At 40.2% G+C, this 18,290-nt stretch overlaps 1 protein-coding gene across 1 annotated transcript; it reads left to right on the forward strand.

Annotated features, from left to right (window-relative positions):
• The first annotated feature begins 14,495 nt into the window (after window positions 1-14,495).
• Window positions 14,496-16,349, forward strand: LOC110881106. Its single transcript, XM_022129472.1, has 3 exons — window positions 14,496-15,089; window positions 15,201-15,284; window positions 15,402-16,349. The coding sequence occupies exons 1-3, from the start codon at window positions 14,496-14,498 to the stop codon at window positions 16,347-16,349; spliced, it is 1,626 nt and encodes a 541-aa protein (XP_021985164.1).
• The last annotated feature ends 1,941 nt before the right edge of the window (window positions 16,350-18,290 follow it).

Here is an 18,290-nt window from a genome sequence, read left to right on the forward strand (position 1 = left end):
TGAAAATGACTCCGTTGGTTCATTTTCGTTTCTGACGATTTATCCGTTGGGGAAATGAATATCCGTTGTGTAACCCTTCATTTCCAACTCTGAGGAAGCAACCGTTGAAAATGACTCCGTCCATTCATTTTCGTTTCTAAAGATTTATCCGTTGAGGAAATGAACATCCGTTGTGTAATCTTTCATTTCCAACTCTGATGAAGCAACCATTGAAAATGACTCCGTTAGTTCATTTTCGTTTCTGACGATTTACCCGTTGGGGAAATGAATATCCGTTGTGTAATCCTTCATTTCCAACTCTGATGAAGCAACCGTTGAAAATGATTCCGTTTAGTTCATTTTCGTTTCTGAAGATTTATCCGTTGAGGAGATGAATATCCGTTGTGTAATCCTTCATTTCCAACTCTGATGAAGCAACCGTTGAAAATTACTCCGTTAGTTCATTTTCGTTTCTGACGATTTATCCGTTGGGGAAATGAATATCCGTTGTGAAATCCTTCATTTCCAACTCTGATGAATCAACCGTTGAAAATGACTCTGTTAGTTCATTTTCGTTTCTGATGATTTATCCGTTGGGGAAATGAATATCCGTTGTGTAATCCTTCATTTCCATTTCTGAAGAATACTCGTTGAGGAAAACGACTCCGTCTGTTCATTTTTCGTTTCTGAAGATTTGTCCGTTGAGGAAATGAACATCCGTTTGCTTATTCCGTCATTTCCATTTCTAAAGAATACTCGTTGAGGAGAATGACTCCGTCTGTTCACATTCGTTTCTGAGGAATGACCGTTAAGGAAATGACAGGATATTGCCTTACATATCGCTGGTGGTTATTTGGCAAAGTCACAAATAGACTCCTACGAATAAATTTCGGGACGAAATTTCCTAAAGTAGGGGAGACTGTGACACCTGTGTCACCGCGACCATCAAACAAATACCAAGCCGATGAAATATTGTATTTCATACTTGGGATCTTGTATAAATATGTGTATTGCACATATCAATTATTGTTCAAATTTCAAACTCTACATCGCTTTCTGAAGCATTATACGCAAACTGGTGCGTAAACGTACTCAGTTTAATGCGACAAATACTCCGGAACATCGACATATACTCAACATTCCTTAAATAACCTTTACATAACTTAGAAATAAGTTTTAAAGGCTTTGGTGTGGCAAAAACAAGATAATTCGCTTACAAGGACTAAACTTGACAAACTGCGAAAGTATGCCAATTTGAACTGTAACGAACATTCCGGAACATGTCCATAAGTTAAACATACCCTAAATATCCTTTACATAGCTTAGAAATAGGCTTTGAGGTGTTTGGTATGCTAAAACAAACTTTTGGATCATTCAGGGACTAAAAGTGTCAAAAAGTGCACAAGTTTGCACTTTCGCGCATAACCTACGTTCTGAATACATCCGGACATCCAAAAATTTATGTAAGCATCCTAATATTATGCCTTAGTGTTTGGCATGAGAAAAATCCATTCGTTACGTCATTTGGATCGTTTTCCGCGCTTATGCGCATTCCGTCGTAATTAAGCGAACATCGCGATCGTACGGCCAAACGAACCAACATCCGGAACATTTTTGAGCATGTTTCATGTCCACAATGTTTAGGCATCATTTTAGGGCCTTAAAGTTGGCTTTACGGGCCTTGAAAGTGTCGGAAATGGCTTAAACACGCAACAGGGACCAAAACTGTAATTTCTGAAACTTGGTGCAGATCAGAAGGGGCCAGACGGCCCGCGTGAGTTTTGCCTGCATGTTGAGGCGGGCCGCGTGAGGGTGTCTGACAGAAAATATTCTGCATTTAATGCAGTTTGGCCTTTCGTTCGATCAAGGGGCGATGCCCTTTCACCCTATTAAGAGCCAAGAGCCAATATCTGACTTACCACAAGAATTTGACAAGTGTACGCTCGAGATCGCGGCACGATATTCAATAAACGATCCTAACGGTTCCACTTTTCCTATAAATACCCCCCCCCCTTTTGTGTAAAAACCCACAAGAATCAGATCTAAAGCTCTAAGTTGGAACCATTGTTTCATACCTGAGCTATTTGATCTAGATTAGCACTCGGGGACCCTCCGTAAGTCTTCTTTCGCTCTTTTATTCGCTTTTCGAGTCCGAAAGTCAACGTTTTGTTGACTTTCTGCATTGACCAGCTTATGGTCGATGCGAAGTTCTTAGAACTTCATAACGTGAGCGTGATCACGATGGTTATAGTCCGTAGTGACTATACCTACTGATCACCACGTTATCTAGGCTCAGTGACGAGTCGTAGTTTCGGCCAAAATGTGCATTCTTGCATATTTTGTAACCAAACTACTCGTGGGCATCAAAGCCGTTTGTTTTGATGTCAAACCTGCTTTCAAACTTAGTTAAGCATGTTCTAACATGCTTAGCTCGTCACTTTCAGTTTAGTACTTATATAGGGTCGTAAGGTAAGTGATCTAAACCATTGCTTATACTTTCGAACCCGACCCATTTGGTCGATCATTAGGATCCGACCAAACATATTAGGTGACCATAGCTATAACCTTCCGAGGTTATACCTTGTGGTCGCTATGTTAGGCGTTCCGAACGCGTTCTACGCGAGCGACGTGTTAGGGTAGCATAAGCTACCTAAACGGGTCGTGATGGACCGTAAGCACTTAGGTTAAGTTTCATTTTAGTATGTAGGCTTTGTTAAACCATATTACACGAGTCTCCATACTCGTTTGGTTTACGAACCCGCGTATTATCCGATCCTTCCGATTTGGTCTGGTATATTAACATAGCTACCTATTAGGTGCCGTTGGATATCCCGTGACCTCTAGCATTATCTGGTTATTATACAAGGAATTCAAAGCAATCTCAGGTGAGTACATTGAACCCCTCTTTTACTGTTTTCCAAACTGTTTTGGGGTGAAACACATGTGCCTACTTGCTACTTTCATGCTTTCCGGTTTTCACATCATATACTGCTATGTTCGATAGTTCATATATAGTACATGATTTCATTGTGTTGATACTATGTATGCCCATTGTGTGCATACTTAGTACATTGCTTTACATCACATTTCATGCTACGTACGCCCATTGTGTGCATACGTAGTACATTGTTTCACATTGCATATCTGTTTTTTTTGGGTAAAGGGTTACCCCGGTAAAATTTTATAAATAATCAATAAGTACACAGGTGTGCCTGAAATAGCACACTCAGCTAGCCTGACAAACCAGGACTAGAAAACCCGACGAACACAACCAACCAACAAAACACGACTCGTTACAAAAACACAACCAACAAGACACAGCCCTCACTAGATAAAAAACAGAAAACAAGCTACATAGGATCTAAGCTATCCCGGGTCTTCATCCAGCGCCCTTGACGGGATCTGCCACGTTTCCATAACTTTCTTGTGATCAGGTTGACCTTTAAACTTGAACCCCATCAACCGAAGTCTGACTGAGCTTTTAATCTTCTCGTACACCTGATTAGCCGAACTCTGAGGACGGGCGAATAGGCGATTATTACGTTCCTGCCATATGAAGTAGGCCGACGCAGCAAGCACCAATTTCCCTACCACATGCTCCAATTTCCTCGAATCTGAGTACTGGTTCATCCAATCCGTAACCGAGCTCCAAGAAAGATTACCAATATCCATGTCCACCATTGTTTTAATGTTATTCCATACTTGAACAGCAAAGTTACACAAGAAGAACAAGTGATCTCGCGAATCACGATCATGCTGACACAACGGACAACACATCAACCTTAGGTTCGTTTCACTTCCCGCTTCCCAAACTTTCAACCGATCTTGGGTCTTCAACTTATTTTTTATAACCAGCCATAATAAGAAGGAATGTCTTGGAATACATTGGCTGAACCATACCATGCCACTCCAATTAGTAGTTTCCTTCCGCAAGCGAATGGTATGCCACACTTCTAGAGAACTGTAGTGCCGAATATTACCCTCCAAATCCTTCCAAACCAAACGGTCATGAAGCTGCAAAAACGGCTGATCAAGAGTCAACCCAATTAAGACAGGATAAGTATCATACCAAGCTTGGGGCCATTTCCATTGCCCATGCTCATCTACCAAATCCGCAACAGACGATTGAAGACTGAATCCCGCATTAGCAATGCGTCTCGGGGTTATAAAAGATCTAAGGGGGCTAAGGTGACACCAGTTATCACTCCACGCATTCGTTTGCAACCCACTTCGGATAATCTTCCAAAAGAAAGGCCGGATAATATTTCGAATAGAGAGTATTTTCCTCCATCCCCAGCTCATGCTACCCCTACTTTGGACCTCCCAGAAACTTTGAAGCTTCAGTTTATGAGCATAAATCCATTGCACCCACAGGGACTTTCTTTTAGTTAGGATACTCCATATGTGATTAGTAATGAGAGCTCTGTTTACATCCACCACACGACGAATACCTAAACCACCCTCCGACTTAGGAAGACAGATATCATTCCACGCCACCTTTGCTTTAACCGTACCAACATTACCAGCATTCCACAGAAAACGCCTCATCCGCTTTTCTAAATCGCTGACAACTCGGCCTGGAATAACAAAAATGGAAGCCCAGTATATATGCATTGCGGATAGTACCGAATTAATGAGCTGCAATCTGCCCGCAAAGGACAGCGTTTTTGTCATCCAGTTGTTGATTTTCTTATCCATTCGGTCCACTAAAACCTTGCAATCCCCTGCGGTTAACCTGGATGTGATCAACGGCACACCTAGATAACGAACAGGAAGCGAACCTTGCTGAAACGGCATGATGTTGAGAATATCCTGCTTGACCTGAAGAGGAACATTACAAAAAAATACCGTGCTTTTAGCAGAACTCGGAACCAAACCAGAAATACTCGAAAATTGCTCCAACGCCACTTTTATCTTGCTAACCGAGAAGGCGCTTCCATGAACAAAAATAAAAAGGTCATCAGCGAATGAGACATTTATTATTTTTTGTTTCATACAATGAGCATGGTACTTGAAACCTGGAGACCGAGCAGATTTTTGGAGAAGAAGTGTAAGCACCTCCATAACAAGCGTGAACAGATAAGGGGACATCGGGTCCCCTTGTCGAAGACCCCTTCTCCCTTTGAAAAACCCGTGAAGATTCCCATTAATACTCAATGAATACGTAGCCGTAGAAACACAAGCCATTATCCACTTCACCATTTTCCTATGAAAACCAAACTGAAAAAGAATTTTCTCAAGAAAAGCCCAACTAACCGTGTCATACGCCTTTTGGATATCAATTTTGAACGCGCATCTGGGAGGCCCTTTATTCAAGTGGTAGTTGTGCATAAGCTCCTGGGTTAACAGAATATTATCAGAAATCCGCCTGCCTGGCACAAACGCCGACTGATTAATACTAACCAGACAATCCAAACTCCCTTTCAGCCTGTCCGTAATAATCTTGCTAATGCATTTGTAGAGAACATTGCAGCAAGAAATAGGACGATAATCCAGAACCGAATCAGGGGTGTCCACTTTTGGAATAAGAGCTAAAATTGTATGGTTTAACTGTTTCAGCATTTTACCCGTATCAAAAAATTCCAAAATTGCACCCGTGACCTCACTACCCACAATTTCCCAAGCATGCTTAAAAAACGCCGACGTATAGCCATCCGGACCAGGAGCTTTGTTCTCACAAATGCTAAACATGGCATTCTTAACTTCCTCATTCGTAACCTGTCTAACCATATTTTCAGCTGTATCAGGATTAATGACATTGTCAATCACTTCGGTCAAGTCAACACTAGGAAGCGTGTCATCCTTGCCTAAAAACGCTGAATAATGGTTAACAAGAGCAGCCGCCACGTCAACCCCCTCAAAACGATTACCATTTACATCACGGATGCACTGGATTTTGCTTCGATTATTCTTACACTTCACACTATTATGAAAGAACGCCGTATTGGAGTCCCCAGAGCAAAGCCATTCCACCTTCGATTTTTGTTTCAAAAAGCATTCCTCATCATGCGCTGCAACCTGGAACTCCTGAAGCGTCTCTACCTCCTTTTTACGAATCCCCTCATCCATAGGGTTTGCGTCCACCAATTTTTGAACTTCATCCAGCTTCTTTCGCAGCTCCACAACTTTGGTATGCAAATTTCCTTGCTGGAAAAGTATCTTACGAAGACCTGGTTTTAGATTTTTCAATTTAGTAGTAACCGAGAACATCTTGTAGCCTTCTATACTTTTCGCCCATTCACCCTCCACACAATCTTTGAACTCAGGTTTAGAGGTGATAAAATTTGCAAACTTGAAAGGCTTCGGCCGAAAGGGTTTAGAAGTTTTAGGAAACTTCAATATACACGGAGTATGATCAGATACGCGGTGCGGGTGATATATGACATATGCATCAGGAATTACCTCCAAGCATTTAAGATTACACATAACCCGATCAATTTTCCTAAGTAAGCCAACCCCCTCTTTTGGTTTCTGGTTCCAAGTGTAATGAAGACCATGTCCCTTTACATCAACCAGTTCCGTGGTTTGGACACACTCATAAAACTCCCTCATACCAATAGAAAGACTAGACGTACCAAATAGAGAATCATCACCATGGAGGGCTGAATTAAAATCGCCCATGACAAACCACGGGGTGTTCGTACACAGCAACTTGTGCCTACACAAATCCTCCCACAAACTCCTTCGCTCTTGATACTTGTTCTTCGCGTACACAAACGAACAAAAAACACTCTTGTTATCAGCTTTGGACCAGACTTGAGCGTGGATAACCTGATCAGATTGCGACAATATCATAACGTCTACCAAATCGCTATTCCATCCTAGAATAATTCTGGTACCCCGTTGACATAACCCCCCGTTTGACGTCCAATTCCATTGCCTAAAAACATTTTTACATACTCTAGCCAAATTAGCAACCTCCACATGGGATTCTAAGATAGCACAAACCGAAACTTTATTTTCCGAAAGCATAACACGAACCTCATTCTGTTTCAAGGGGCGGTTCAATCCCCTTATATTCCAAGTTAGAATACTATCCATTAAGACCATTGATACCGGGAGTGCTTGCCCCCTCAGAAGTATGAACATGCTGTTCATTAGACATAAACTTGGCCATTTCAGTCGGCGTAACTTCCAGCACTTCATCATCAGCCACCTGTGTCGATCTATGCGTCTTGTTATTCAAACCCACATTAGTCGACCCATTATCCTCATAACCATCTCCATAATCCTCATCAAGAGCTTCAAAAGCGTTTGACGTTTTTACGTTGGTCGCAGTCACAGGGATACCCGAAACCTTTTTAGTTCCTGACGTACTTGCTCCCGACTTGTGCACTTTTTGTCTATAAACAAACTTTGCTTTCGGTTTTTTGTTCACCATTCCAATCTTAGCAACCTTCCTATTGTCGGTAATAAAACCATCCGCGTCCACAGAAACTTGTTTGGGTTTATCCATCTGATTTTTCGGGCAACTGTGGTCACTATGGCCGAAGATATTACAACCCGAGCAACGTTGTGGTTTCCACTCATATTCAACCTTTATTTTCTCCATAGTAAATCCATCTTCATCCAACTTCGGAATGGCAACAACTATATGGTCCTTCATCTCATTATCCGCATTCACTTCTATCAATGCTCGAGCATAACTACTCCTACCCCAACTATGTGTACACATATCAGCCGTGTAACTATCCAATTTCTTAGGAACTCCGATCTTCGATGCCAACAAACTTAAGCCATCATCCGTGTAAATTGCAATCGGAACATTATGGAGCTTAACCCATATAGGCACGGATTTAATACCCTCCTTTTTTAGACTGATAGACGGAGACCATATGTTGAGAAATAATGGCACTTTACGAATTAGCCAAGGCCCTCCCTCCAGCGCTCGGTGCATACCTTCTTTAGTTTCAAACTTAAAGAAAAAAAATCCATCCGAGTTCATCATAATCTTAGAGAAGCCAAACTTCGCCCAAACATTTTTGACATAATACTCAACAACGGGAAATGGCAATCTATTCCCAAGGAAATAACCAAAAAGAACATTATCGAAACGATCTTGTACCTTCTTAACAACCTCCTTTGGAATCACAACGTCCGCTTCTTGAAACTTTTCCATGGACTCCAGCTTCCTGAAATTCACTTCAGTCATCGGCCTTGACTTACTCTTCAATTTTTCAGCATAAGAAACCGGCTCCGCATGACCACAATCCATCTCGGGATGAGCAGGATTCTGCTGGTGACCAACAACTTGCTGAACTGGGACAGTAATCTTTTCCAGTTCGTCAATAACATTAATTCCCTTAAGATCATTTTGCACTAACCCTCGTCGCGGCAACAGAGGGTTTCCATCTATCTTTATCGGTTTACTAAACAATGAAGACTTACTTCTCAAATCAGGAGCATTCATAGAACCCTTTGACGTGATGAAAACATCTTCGTGCATCCTTTCCGAGAATGATTGGAAACCTAAGTCCTCCAAACTAGAATCACGATTATTCGCCATGCATGAGACTACAATGAAACGGCAGTACCATGCAAAAAGCACACGCAGCAAAAACAAAACCCTAGGCGGCAACAGTAAACCCTAGACGGCAGCGAACATGCAACGTGAATCCAAAAACACAAAACGAACACAAAAACCCAGCTTACGGCAACAAGGCAATGATGGCAAAGAAACCCTAGATAAGAAAAATTGAAACGAAAACCCTAACTTTGATTGCAAAAGATTAGAAACCAGGATTGCAGTCAAGAACCTTACTCAGAAGGATCGACAACACCCCAATACCTAACCCAGATTGATCAAAATTAAGGTTGAAAACAAGAACTAGGGTTCCTTACAAGAAATCGCCAAAAATCGCCAAGGAGCCAGAGAGAAAAGCAAGTCTGCTCCCAATGCTCATCCAGCATATGAGCACAGTATACTACATTTTGAACCGTTGTACTCTACAATACATTTCATGCTACGTACGCCCATTGTGTGCATACGTAGTACATTGTTTCACATTGCATATCTGTTGCATATGCTCATCCAGCATATGAACACAGTATACTACATTTTGAACCGTTGTACTCTACAATACATTTCATGCTACGTACGCCCATTGTGTGCATACGTAGTACATTGTTTCACATCGCATTTCTGTTACAAATGCTCATCCAACATATGAACACATTACACTACATTTTGAACCATTGTAACCATTAGACTATGTGAACCGTCTTACCCCTTTGATTTCATGAACCGTCTGTAACCATTGAACCGTGTAAACCAGTTGTATCCGTTGACATGGATTACATTTGACAATAGACATTTGACTATACATGAACATTTCTACCGTTGTTAAACATTTCATCTTGATGGTTTGGTTTGAGCAAGTGATTTAAGTAACGAGGCATGTGTAATATGATACAAGCATGGTGGATACGTCGCTGGTACTTCCTATATATAAGTGTTTGTATGGTATTACATATCGTAGCGTTATTTGAATCGTTTCAATTTGAGACATAGAACATTTTATACAAATAACACGCTTTTCACAAGACATTGATTTACAAACAACAAATCTTATACAAACTCTTTTTACATGGTTATTCAGTTAACCATGCATTGTCCTCTTATTTATACATATCATTTGATCTTACCGTTTTTCAAATGATTTACAAGACAAAGCAAAATACGAGGTTCATGACTAAACATTTTCTCAAACTCAAGTCATGAATTCCGTTTTCACAAAACCAATGTATCTCACAGGCATTTTTATGCTGACGTACCTATTTTCACATGTGTTTTCAGGAGATGATGCATAGGACTTATCAAGACATACTTAGGCGGACCTGTGCCTTAGTGACTTAAAACGAGACAAGAACTAGATAATTTATGTTATGTACACTTTGATTCTTGTTTAGACAATGTAAACTTTCATGTTGGAGTTATAAAACGAAACTTCATTTGCCATGGATTTGAAACAATTGATTCTGTTACAACACTCCCCGACGTTTCCGCCACGTTTTGTATGTTCTACGTGGTCGGGGTGTGACAGCTTATGCTACCTTGCGCGTCGTTCGCGTAGAACGCGTCTGGAACGCCTAACATCGTGACCACAAGGTATAACCTCGGAAGGTTATAGCTATGGTCACCTAATGTGTTTGGTCGGATCCTAATGATGGACCAAATTGGGTCGGGTTCGAAAGTATAAGCGATGGTTTAGATCGCTTACCTTACGACCCTATGTAAGCACTAAACTAAAAGTGGCGAGCTAAGCATGTTAGAACATGCTTAACTAAGTTTAGAAAACAGGTTTGGCATCAAAACAAACGGCTTTGATGCTCACGAGTAGTTTGGTTACAAAATATGCAAGAATGCACATTTTGGCCGAAACTACGACTCGTCACTGAGCCTAGATAACGTGGTGATCAGTAGGTATAGTCACTACGGACTATAACCATCGTCATCACACTCACGTTATGAAGTTCCATGAACTTTGGGCTGACCATAGGCTGGTCAATGCAGAAAGTTAACAAAACGTTGACTTTCGGACTCGAAAAGCGAATAAAAGAACGAAATAAGACTTACGGAGGGTCCCCGAATGCTAATCTAGATCAAAATAGCTTAGGTATGAAACAGTGGTTCCAACTTAGAGCCTTAAGATCAGATTGTGTGGGTTTTGAGCAAAATGGGGGGGGTATTTATAGGAAAAGTGGAACCGTTAGGATCGTTTATCGAATACCGTGCCACGATCTTGTGCGTACACATGTCAAAATGTTGTGGTCACTGATTAATGGCCCTTGGCCTTTGATTGGGTGAAAAGACAATTGGACCTTTCGCCATTTGAAGAGCCAATCAGCATTAAATGTGGGTTCTGCTGTACTGGGAACTCCTTACGGACCGTATGGCTTATGGCTTATGGTCCGTAAGCCCCTAGTTTGGCAGAATTGCAGTTTTGGTCCCTGCAGCACCAAAACTTGGTATTTGCTACATTTTTGGCACGTTTAAGCCCCGTTAACCTCATTTCAAAGCTCTAAAATGAAGTTAAAGTATAGGGAACTTAAAATGTGCTCAAAAATATCCCGGATGTCAGTTCGTTTGGCCGTACGGTCGCGATGTTCGGTTAATTACGACGGAATGCGCATAAGCGCGAAAGACGATCCAAATTGCGCGAGAATGGATTTTTCTCATGCCATACACTAAGGCATAATATAAGGATGCTTACATAAATTTTTGGATGTCGTGATGTATTCAAAACGTAAGTTATGCGCGAAAGTGCAAACTTGTGCACTTTTTGACACTTTTAGCCCCTGAATGATCCAAAAGTTTGTTTTAGCATACCAAACCCCTCAAAGCCTATTCCTAAGCTATGTAAAGGATATTTATGGTATGTCTAACTTATGGACATGTTCCGGAATGTTCGTTACAGTTCAAATTGGCATACTTTCGCAGTTTGTCAAGTTTAGTCCCTGTAAGCGAATTAACTTGTTTTTGCCATACCAAAGCCTTCAAAACTTATTTCTAAGTTATGTAAAGGTTATTTAAGGTATGTTGAGTATATGTTGCTGTTCCGGAGTATTTGTCGCATTAAACTGAGTACGTTTACGCACCAGTTTGCGTATAACTCCCCAGAAAGCGATGTAGAGCTCGAAATCGAACAAGAGTTGATATGTGCAAACGATGCACATATTTATACAAGTCCAAAGTATGAAATACAATATTTCATTGGTTTGGCGTTTGTTTGATGGTTGAAGTGACACAGGTGTCACAATTTCCTTGTTGAAATAAGAGAGCACGAAGAGAGGATTTCATTAGAGTAAGTTTCTTAACAACACGGAACTGGTGAACCCCGTTAACATTAACCTCCCACTTTGAGCTTTCAATATCCAAAAAACCAGGTTTATGCACTAAGAAATTAGCAAACTTGAATGGTCTCGGTTTAGACAACTCTGCCAAAAACAACTTCAATACACACGGACAGTGATCCGATACTCCATAAGGTCTAAACACAGCAACCGACTGAAGAAACGATCTAACAAAAGGTGCGTTACCCATAACTCTATCAATCTTCTTCAATAAACCGACACCCTTTTTAGGTTTTTGGCTCCAATTGTAGTGAAAATCCGTTCGATTAATATCAAAAACCTGAAAATCCTCAACACAATCTTTAAATTCACGCATACCAGGAGAAAGAGAGGAACTACCAACAGATCTATCTTCAAGATTAAGAGCCGAGTTGAAATCTCCCATAATAACCCAAGGTTTATCATGAACTAGGCCCTTATGCATACGTAAATTCTGCTAGAGTTCCCTACGATCAACATAATAATTCGCAGCATAGACCAACGAACAAAAAAACATTCTCTTATTAGCTTTACAAATAACCTGGACATGTAAGATTTTAGCCGTCTGAGCAATAACCATAACATCTACCACCACAGGATCCCATCCCAAGATAATACGAGCGCCTTTATTACAACAACCCCCATTAGAAGTCCAATCCCATCTCCTAAACACGGCATTACAAACTTTACGAAGATTATCCATATCCACATGAGACTCTAAGATTGCACACAAACTGAGCTTAATATTTTTAACCACCCGACAAACCTCATTTTGTTTTAGAGGCCGGTTCAAGCCCTGAATATTCCAAACAGCCAAACTAATCATTTAAACACCTTGGGAGAAGGAGTGCTTGCCCCTTTTTTATTAACATCATGGCCTGAGTCTACTTTAAGAAATTCATTCGTTTCATTATATATTTCCACCACCTCCTCATCATCAGAGTTCTCGTTCCCACCTTCCAAAACCCGAGCAGACTTACTAGATTCCCAACATCCTCTCTTAAGACATTAAAAGGATTGGTAGTAACCAGAGTAGTCAGTTTAACGACTTTCTTGATACCTCCATCCGTCTTATTTCCGATTGGCCTGTACTCAAACTTAGGTTTCTGTTTATTGACTGGAAACCCAGACCTTTTTGCAGTCTTTTTATCATCAACCGTCGTAAATCCATCATCATCAACCATATTCTTTCCTTGTCCACGATTTTTAGCTACCTCCTTTTGTTTCTTTCCGGTATTTCCCATGTTTCCATGCTTCGTATTTTCCTAACTTGTTTCGGGCACCCTTCATCAGAATGACCAAACACACGACAGTGACTACATCTATGCGGACTCCACTCATACTCTACATACAACTTCTCTTTAACGAAACCATCTCCATCAAGATCTGGAACAGGAATGACTAACTCCTCTTTAAAATCGTTTTCGGTAGAAATCTTAATAAGTGCACGAGCATAACTACTCCTCCCCCAAGCATCCATACACATGGTTGTAGTAAACGAATCCAGCATTTTCGGTTCCCCAATGGCAGTCGCTATGAGACTTAACCCATCTTCTGTGTAAGCAGCAATTGGGACGTCATGAATCTTAACCCAGAGTTGTAGCTGTTTTACTTCCTTTTTCTCAAGCTTAGTAGATGCTGACCAGATGTTTAAAAATAATGGTTGTGACCGAATAATCCACGGGCCAGCCTTAAGAACATTCATCATACCAGATTGATCCGCGAATTTGAAAAAGAAAAATCCATTAGCATTCATCATTGATTTCTGCAATCCAAATTTCTTCTAATTGTTTCGAACAAAATACTCTACTGCCGGGTAGGCCACTCGATCACCCAAAAAATATCCATATAAAGTATTGGCAAGTTTATCCTGAACAGCCCTAACCGAATCCCTGGGTAAAACCACATCACAACCATCTTGTTTCTCAACACTAGCAAGATTCCAAAAGTTTACCTTTTTAGAGTTATTATTCAAGACTGATTCAGCATAGGACAAGGGTTTCGAAATCCCCACATTAACCTGATTAACTTCCGTCACACCCCCTCCTGCATGAAACTTCTCCTCTGCCATTGTCGCCGATTGCACATCTTCAAGGTTGACTGGAACTATTACTTTCAGCAACCCATCTATCATATTAATACAGTTACCCTCCGGCTTCTCATTCACTACCGTTCCTCTACATGGCGTAAACGTTTTGCCATCAATATCAACAACCTTGTCTGCAAGACTCTTGATAGACAAGGTAGGGTTTTGACGGCCATCATGCTGAAAATTTCCGGATTTAAAACGATCATCCATGCTAAACAAAGACAACTCTCTATAAACTCAAAACTTCAGACTACCATGCACGGAAACAAACCAGCGAAACCAGAAACAAAACCACGAACAAACGAAAATATGAAACCCTAAACTAGCTAACCCTAACCCATGTATCTTTCGAAATCATATAGCAGAATTAGTAAGTCAAAAGCTAACAAACCCACACCTCTATACCATCATATCAACACAAGAACTAGGGCGGCGATTGTAAACAAACAAAAAAACAGAAACCCTAGATTTAACTCTATCCCTTTTGCTAACGAGTTCGAATTTGATGTATTGATAAATCAATAATCCAATAATCAGACTGTTATACAAAGATCAGAACGACAAATCGAAGGTTGCAAGATGAAGGAAAATCGCCATGCTAGAGAGAGAATTAGGGTTTTTTCATAGCTCCCCAGTTCAAACGACGTCGTTTTCGATTAGCATTAACGGTAATCTGCATGGATATTTTAGAGGGAAACAGGGGTTGAGACAAGGTGATCCTATGTCACCATATCTTTTCATGTTGGTTATGGAAGTTTTATCGTTATTGCTTCAGCATGCGGCTGTGTCAAGTAATGGGTTCAAGTATCATGCTCAGTGTGCTAAGCAGAAGATAATTAATGTCTCCTTTGCTGATGATCTTTTTATTTTCGTGCATGGGGATGTTTGGTCCATCGGGAAGGTTAAGCAAGCTCTTGAGAGGTTCACCAGTATATCTGGTTTGGTGTCGAGTCCAGCTAAAAGTACGGTTTATTTTTGTAATGTTCCACTCAATGTTAGACAGGATATTCTCCGTTTGATGCCTTTTCAGGAGGGCTCTCTTCCGGTTAGATATTTGGGGGTGCCGTTAATTACCACTAAGCTCATTTTTAAGGATTGTAATCCCCTTGTTGATCGTATGGAAAAGAAGATTGATAGTTGGCTGAATAAATCTTTATCCTTTGCGGGTAGGTTACAACTTGTTAATTCCGTATTATCCTCCATGCATATTTATTGGGCATCGGTCTTTATTACTCCGACTCGGGTTATACATTAGCTGGAGAAGTATATGATGAGGTTCTTGTGGAATGCTGGGTCGCAGGGTAGGGCGAAAGCTAAAGTGGCTTTGTCAGATATTTGTTTGCCTAAGGCGGAAGGTGGGCTCGGTATTTGGAGCATATCGGACGTCAACAAGGCTCTCATGACCAGCCATATCTGGAGCATTCTTACTAAAAGAAAGTCATTGTGGGTCGAATGGATTTACTCTCATAAGTTGAAAGATCGTAGTTTTTGGGATGTCTAGTCCCGTGGGAGTATTAGCTGGGGATGGAGGAAACTCCTTTCCATTCGAGATATTGTTCGGCCGTTTATTTGGAAGTTGGTTAGGAGTGGGCTTCAAACTAATGTCTGGAGTGATAACTGGTGCCATCTTAGTCCGCTTAGCTCTTTCATAACTCCAAGACGTATTTCTAATGTGGGGTTTTCTATTTCATCATCTATTGCGGACCTGATTGATGTTAATGGGCAATGGAAGTGGCCGCAAGCATGGTATGATATCTATCCAATGCTGATTGAGTTGAATGTTCCTCAGTTGATTCACAACATGGAAGACCGTACAATCTGGAAAGATTTAGAGGGTAACAATTGTCATTTTCAGTCGTTGGAGGTCTGGAATGTGATTCGACATCGTGAGAGCCCGGTGCCTTGGGTTAATGGGGTTTGGTTCTCTCAATGTATCCTAAGACACTCGTTTCACTTATGGTTGGTTATCAAGAACAAGCTTAAGACGCAGGATAGGTTGGCTGTGTGGGAGGTGGGAAGTGCAACTAATCTGAATCTTATGTGTTGCCCCTTGTGCAGAAATAATCGTGATTCTAGAGACCATCTTTTCTTTCAATGTTCATTTGCTTCGAATGTATGGAAGGAGGTGAAGCCGATGGTATCTTTGGAAAAGGTTGATGATTCGTGGCAGTCTATAATGGATTGGATGACCGAAAATGCTTCGTCCAAGAAGACAGAGCATATTGTATGCAAGTTAGTCATTTCGGCGGCTACTTATTTTATATGGCTTGAGAGAAATAATTGCCTGTTTTCTAATGCTCATGCAAATGTGGCTACGGTGGTTGGGAGGATCAAAAACACAGTCAGGTTATGTCTAATGGGATTTGAGTTTAGAGGGGATGCTAAAGTTGAGAAGATGCTAAAGAAGTGGGAGATCGCTAGGAACGAAGAAGAGAACGACCCGGGTTAGAGGCTAACTCATGGATTGTATAGTTTAGAGTGTGTGGCTCGGGGCCGTTTTATTTTTTTTTTGGGGGGGGGGCTGTTCTTTTGTTTGGTTTTGTGCTTAACTGGGGTTGAGTGTTTGGTTTTTATTTTCCTAGGCTTCGGTTGTGTAGCCTAGTTGGTGTGTCATTCTGGCATGCCCTTGTACTGTTGAGTTATTTATAAAATTCACCTGGGGTAACCCTTTACCCGAAAAAAACATAATTTTTGACGTCTAAGCTGATTTGGCAACAATATTAGACATGTTAAGGCATATTTTACTTGTCATAAGACTAGTTTGGCGGTCCGAACGCGTTTTACGCAAACAACGCGTTAAAGTAGCATAAGCTACATAAACGGGTCGTAATGGGTCGTAAGCACTTAGGATAGGTTCCGTTTTAGATTGTAGACTTTGTTAAACCATATTGCATGAGTTCGTATACTCAATTAGTTTACGAAACCACATTCTATCCGATCCTCCGATTTAGGTCCGTTTATTAACATAGATACCTATATTAGGTGCCATTTGATTTCCGTGATCCCTGTAGCTTTGCTTGGTTGTTACTCAAAGACTTCTAGGCAATCTCAAGTGAGTACATAGTCCCCTCTTTTACTGTTTTTCAAACATTTTGGGGTGAAACACATGCCTACTTGTTACTTTCGTGCTTCTCATGTTTTCATATCATACTTGCTATGTTCATTAGTACACTATTAGTATATGATTTCATTATGTTTTTGCTATGTATATCCATTTAGTGCATACTTAGTACATGGTTTTACATTACATTTTATGCTATGTTTGTCTATTTAGTTCATACTTAGTACATTGTTTTACCTTACATTTCACGCTACGTATGTCCATTTAGAGCATACTTAGTGCAATATTTTACATCACATCACATGCTATGTATGTTCATTCGTTGCATACCTAGTACATTTGTTTTTCATCACATGCTTATATTTTGGTATGACATTTGGTTTGTTTAAATGGGACCAAAATACATTCATTAACATTGATCACGCCGTTCGTTAGTAGGTATTGGTAAAATAGGAATTGACAACTCCTGTTCCTGACATCCTAGGTATGTTTGGATGAAAGGAATGACCGAATTCGATACACATAACTTAGATAAACCTTTAATTTGTTTAAGGGTTTATCGCCACAGTCTCAAGGCTTGAATGTATGCATTTTCACAATACCGCATAGATGTTTGTATCAGTATAGCATGCATTTCCACAAAACATAACTTTGACTTAAACTATGTTTTACTTCAATACCTTGTTTTGTGCATTTTTACCTATGGTTTAGTTGATATATTTCACTTGCCATACATGAAATTTTGGTTTCACATCACATGATTTACATTTAACACATGAACATTTTTGACATTGGTTATACATTACATGATTTACATTTTGACATAAACATTTTGACCTGGTTTACACAATAACATTTGACAATTGGTTTAAACATGAACAATTTACATTGGTAATTTGTTTGGGAAAGTGATTTACGTAACGAGGCGTGTGCAATATGATACAAGCATGGTGGATACGCCGCTGGTACTTCCTATATATAAGTGCTTGTATGATATTACATATTGTAGTGTTATTTAAGTTATTTCAATTTAGACATATAACATTTTACATAAATAACATATTTTTCACAAGACATTTACAAAACAATTTGTTTTATACAACTCATTTTACTTGGTTATTAAATCAACCATACACATTTCTTTTATATAATCTGGTTTCTTGTCACATTTTCATATGATTTATAAAAGAAAACACTTAACAAGATTCATGACTAATTTTTATTAAGCATTTCTTTAAACTCAAGTAATGAATCCTATTTTTCGTAAAACCAATGTATCTCACAGGCATTTTTATGCCGACGTACCTATTTTCACATTTGTTTCAGGAG

This window comes from Helianthus annuus, chromosome 7, assembly GCF_002127325.2.
Source record: "Helianthus annuus cultivar XRQ/B chromosome 7, HanXRQr2.0-SUNRISE, whole genome shotgun sequence".
Lineage (NCBI taxonomy): Eukaryota > Viridiplantae > Streptophyta > Magnoliopsida > Asterales > Asteraceae > Helianthus > Helianthus annuus.